Source organism: Arachis ipaensis, chromosome B08 (genome assembly GCF_000816755.2).
Source record: "Arachis ipaensis cultivar K30076 chromosome B08, Araip1.1, whole genome shotgun sequence".
Classification (NCBI taxonomy): domain Eukaryota; kingdom Viridiplantae; phylum Streptophyta; class Magnoliopsida; order Fabales; family Fabaceae; genus Arachis; species Arachis ipaensis.
Genome location: NC_029792.2, coordinates 91,443,457 through 91,448,524, shown reverse-complemented (window position 1 = coordinate 91,448,524; position 5,068 = coordinate 91,443,457). Strand labels below are relative to the sequence as shown.

The following is a 5,068-nucleotide window of genomic DNA, read 5'->3' as shown; positions in this document are numbered from 1 at the left end:
TTCGAGCATGCCTTGTTCAGATCAGAGTAATTAACGCACATTCTCCATTTTCCGCTGGCTTTTTTGACTAGGACGACATTGGATAGCCATGTTGAGTACTCGAGTTCTTTGATGAACCTTGCTTCTAGCAACCCTGCTGTTTGTCTGGCGACTTCTTCAGCCATTTCTTGCGACATCTTCCTTCGCCGCTGGGCTACCAGTTTGGCATCAAGTTTTATGGATAGCCGGTGGGACATAACCTCGGGGTCCAATCCCAGCATGTCTGATGGTGTCCATGCGAAGAGGTCGCCGTTTGCCCCTACGATCTCCATGAGGGGGCCCCTGAGTTCATGGGGCAGGTTTCTGTTTTCGAAGGTAAACTGATCTACCGACTTCCCTATTTGGAACTTTTTCATGTCCCCCTCTGGTTCTGGTCTCAGCTTGTCCTCTATCCTAACGTCCAGATCTGCCAGGAATACGCCAGATGCCCTCTTAGATTCTTTCCTTAAAGAGAGACTGGTGCTGTCGCAGGCGACTGCCGTTTCTAGGTCTCCCCTTATGGAACCAACTGTTCCCTTGTCCGTTATAAACTTCATTGTCAGGAAGTTGAGGCATATTACAACTGAGAATTTGTTGATAGTTTTTCTCCCTAGGATGATATTATAGGCAGTGGAGTCTCTGGGACTACGAAGTCCACCATAACCGATTTCCTGGCGTCACCGGTTCCTAGGCAAATTGGGAAAGAGATCGTCTTGTCGGGTTTAATGTAGTTATCGCCTAGTCCCATGACTCCGTGCTGGTGATTCTTGAGGTTGGACTCCTTGAGCCCCATGGCGTCGAACACATTTCTAAATAGAATGTTAGAATTAGCTCCCGTGTCAACGAGGATACGTCTGATTAATCCTGTCCCGACCATCGCTGTAACTACGATGGGGGGTTTTCGGGGAGATCATAAAACCATTTATCTTCCGGGCCAAAAGATATTGTGGGATACCTTTTGCTGGCGACGGGACCTTCTGTCGAGATGGAGAGTACCCGGGTATCCCTTTTTGCTGCCGATCTGGATTTAGGAGGGCTGTCGTGCCAGACCACGATGTTGACCACGAAAGTTGGGGGGTTATTGGCATCCCCCCTGGGTTCTTACCTTGGCTTGACAGTTCGGCTCCGATCTTCCTCGGAGCGTTCTCTTTCTCGCCTCCTTGGTTCTCTGATGAGCCGGGAGAATTTACTTAGCTTTCCCTCTCTGATGGCCTATTCTAAGGAATCCTTGAGGTCGAAGCAGTCTTGGGTTTTGTGACCAAATCCCTTGTGATAATCACAGTAAAGGCTTTTGTTGCCTCCCGTTCTCTCTTTCAATGGTCTAGGTCTGGACAGGATTCCCTTGTCTGTAATTTGTCGGTAGACTTCTACTATAGGCGCCATAAGTGGCGCGTAGTTCATGAACCTTCCTACCCGTGGTTGCTTGGATAGCTTGCTTAGGGTGCCGTCCCTGGGAGATTCTTTGTACCTGTTGACTTCGGTGGCCTGCCGAGCTGGGTGGTTTGGGAGCTTCCGTTTATTGGCTGCTACAACCTGACTGATTTCCTCATCATTGATGTATTCCTTGGCCACGCTTTAGATTTCTTGCATGGACCAGACGGGCTTAGTGGTGAGGTGCTTTCTAAAGTCCTCGTTTAGCAGGCCGTTCGTTAGGCATAGACTGGCGACTGAGTCTATGAGGCCGTCGATCTCCAAGCATTCATCGTTGAATCTATCTAGGAACTTCCTGGTTGGCTCCCCGGGATTTTGGGTAACCCCTAGTAGGTTGATTGGGTGTTTTGCCTTGGCTATGTGTGTCGTGAACCGAGCCAGGAAGCACTGGAATATGTCTGTGAAGGCTGTGATGGATCCTTGTGGGAGGGCGTTGAACCATTGAATCGCTGGGCCGGCCAGCGTCATGGGGAATGCCCGGCATCTGACTGTGTTATCTACCCCTTCCAAGTTCATTCTTGCTTCAAAGGCTGTGATATGCTCCTGGGGGTCCTTAGTCCCATCGTACCTCATGTTCGTCAGCTTGTCGAAGTTTCTCGGGAGCCGGACCTTGAGGATCGAGGGATGGAAAGGAGTGGCTCCCATGATAATGGGGTCCTGTTGTCTCCTGGCTTTCCCCCTCTGGGATTCCCAGTGGCTTTCTGACCCACCTTGGGTAGGTCGGGAGGTTGCTTATGTGTGCGCCTCGTCGCGCCTTGTTAGGCTCCTTTCTTGGCTGTCGTGTGCTCGGGAGGGGAGCGGGTGCGGGCGTGGCATTGGCTGACGCTGCCGTGAGAGTGGCTGACGTCCTCGTGGGGTCGGCTCCTCGCCGCCAGCTATCGCTCAAGGTTTTGTACTCTATGCCTGAGTTCTTGCATGATCTTGGCGCTGTCGGCCCCCTTTCTCCCAAAGGGACGTCTTTCGGGGGTCTTGGTGTACATTTGTTGGTTTGGCTGGACGGAGGATCTTGTCTGTTCTCCAGTGTGGGCTGTCGAACTTGCCCTGCTCAGGCGTGCCCTGCCTCTTTCGTAGAGCTCCTCCGAAGTGAGGGGTCGCTCCATGTCTACTCTGGGGTCCCCACAAACGGCGCCAATGTTCGTTACCTGATGTTCTCAGGTATTCGACGGGTCAGGTGGTGATGAGTAGGGGGGAGAGAGAGACCCTGAGCTGACGTGGAGCATCGACTGGTGTGCGCTGATGACGCCGGAGGTGGAGTGGAGCACGGGGGATGGCCACCTGCGAGGACAGTCCAACGATCAAGTCAGAGTCCGTACGAAAAGATGGCCAAATTAGGTAAAAGTGTGACGTACCTTGGGGGGAGAGCTGTCCTTTCCCCTTATATACTATGCTGGGTGGGCCTAGTGATGACCTAGCCCATTGGTTAAGGAGCTTATGAGCTGTCGTAATCCACGTGGGAGGGGCAGGTCATCCCAGACTTCGGGTCGGGACTCCGGACGCTGCCTCGAGGATACCGACCCAGGCGATGGCATGATTTGTACGGATGGTAGGTCGGGCATGCCTTAGGTCGGGTATTAAGAGCCGACCCATTGAACTCCTTTCTGTTGGAGGTTTGGGCCTGGACTCGGCGGTTCCGTAACAGATTCAAATTCAAATATGCACTGTTCAAATCATGCATTCAAAATCACAGATAATACCACCACATCTAAGTAAATAAGACTACTCTTCAATATAAACTCAATTTCTCATGCAATACATCACTTCTTTTTATTTTTCTTTTTAGATTTAAGCTCAGTGAGAGGTACATGAGACAAAATTTTTTTTAAAACTAAAAGCAAATAACAGAATGAAACTAAATCTAAGAACTGAAAGTACTAAAGATCATGCAGGAAATCAAAGTAATAGAAAATAGAAGACAACAAAATAAGAGCGGAAAGTGAAATAAAATGAAAGGAACTCGACCACCTCAGTTATGTTGGTGGCCATGTCATTCCTCCGGCTGTGCTCCTCCATGAAGAACATTGATCTCCCCATGGTGCCACTGATGATAAGCTAAACAGAGAGCACACTCTACAACACCAAACTTAAAAGTTTGCTTGTCCCCAAGCAAAGAAAAACTCCAGGGTGTCAAAAATTCATTTGAATTGCTCATGTTCCTGTTCTAATCACTCTGCATGACCAAAACACATGTAAAACAAGAAAAATTCTAAAAAAAATTGAGATAAAATAATTTAAAACCAGAACTAAAATAACTATAATGCTAAAATGAAAATAACTATAAAATTAAAACCAAAGTAGCTGCAAAACCAAGGATACTAGTAGTTGGGTTGCCTCCCAACAAGCACTTCTTTAATGTCACTAGCTTGACACTTGATTGTTGAATTTTCTTCCTCTTCTTCCAGTTGGTTAAAAGAAATGTCTCCAAGGGGGGAGAAGTGAAAACTAGTTCCCTTGGACTTGAATTTCTCCTAACAATCTTTCTTTTATTATTATTAGCTTGATTCACCTTGCTTGTTGGGGTAGAGGTTGGATTGCTTCTTGTTGACGTTCTCTTTTTCATGGATATTGTCTTTTGTTTGTTGGTCACAATCCCCTTTTTTGTGCTTTCCTTGATTGCTTTCACTTCTTTGATTTCAAAATTTGGGTGTTGTGTGATGGTTGGAGTGTATCCTTCATCAAGAACTTCTTGAATTGGTGGTTCAATAAACTCACCCTCTATGCCACTCTCTGCTTCATTGGAGTGTAGGTTCCTATAATTGTTTTCATCTCTTAAAACCTCCTTTGTTTATGCATCTTCCTTCTTTATTTATGCATCTTTCTCTTCTTCCATGTGTGGGGGTGGAGAGTTCTCTAATTCACTAAAGTATGAACTCCTTTGATTGATTTCCTAACTTTCTTCCATAGGATCTTGCATTGTATCTCTTGGGAAGGAATTTGCTTGTTCCTCTTCCTGGGGCTTGAAAATCAACTCCACATATTTCTCTATATTTTTGACACTCATTCTTATATCATGTATGTATTCTTTCATGAGAAGCTCAAGATCTGATGGTTCTTGATATGAATAAGGAGATGGTGGCTCTTGATATGAATAAGAAGGAGATGATGGTTCTTGGTATGTATATGGAGATGGTGATTCTTGATATGAATAAAGAGATGGTGGCTCTTGATATAAATAAAAAGAGGAGGATGGTTCTTGGTGTGTATATGGAGATGGTGGTTCTTAATATGAATATGGAGATGGTGGTTCTTGATGTGAATAAAAAGAGGAGGATGGTTCTTGGTATGTATATGGAAATGGTGGTTCTTGATATGAATATGGAGATGGTGGTTCTTGATAGATAGGATATGGGACATTGAAATCTTTTTGCTCTTGACATTGCCAACCAAAATCCGGGTAGTTCCTCTATTCACAATAATATGAATCACTCCTTGGGTGTGAGTAGTAACCCATGTAATCTCCCTCCATTATTTTTTCTTAGCACAAAATACCAAACAGAATTAACGCACCATGTGGTAAACAGGCAAGCAAAGAAGAAAGAACATAAAAATAATAAAAATAATAAAAAATAAAAATAAAATAAAATATAAAAGAAAACAAAAAATAAAATAAAGAAAATAAACT

General features: G+C 45.5%; 1 protein-coding gene across 1 annotated transcript; it reads right to left on the bottom strand.

Annotated features, from left to right (window-relative positions):
- Nucleotides 1,594–2,094, bottom strand: LOC107611242. The gene has a single exon (XM_016313193.1). The coding sequence runs from the start codon at nt 2,092–2,094 to the stop codon at nt 1,594–1,596; it is 501 nt and encodes a 166-aa protein (XP_016168679.1).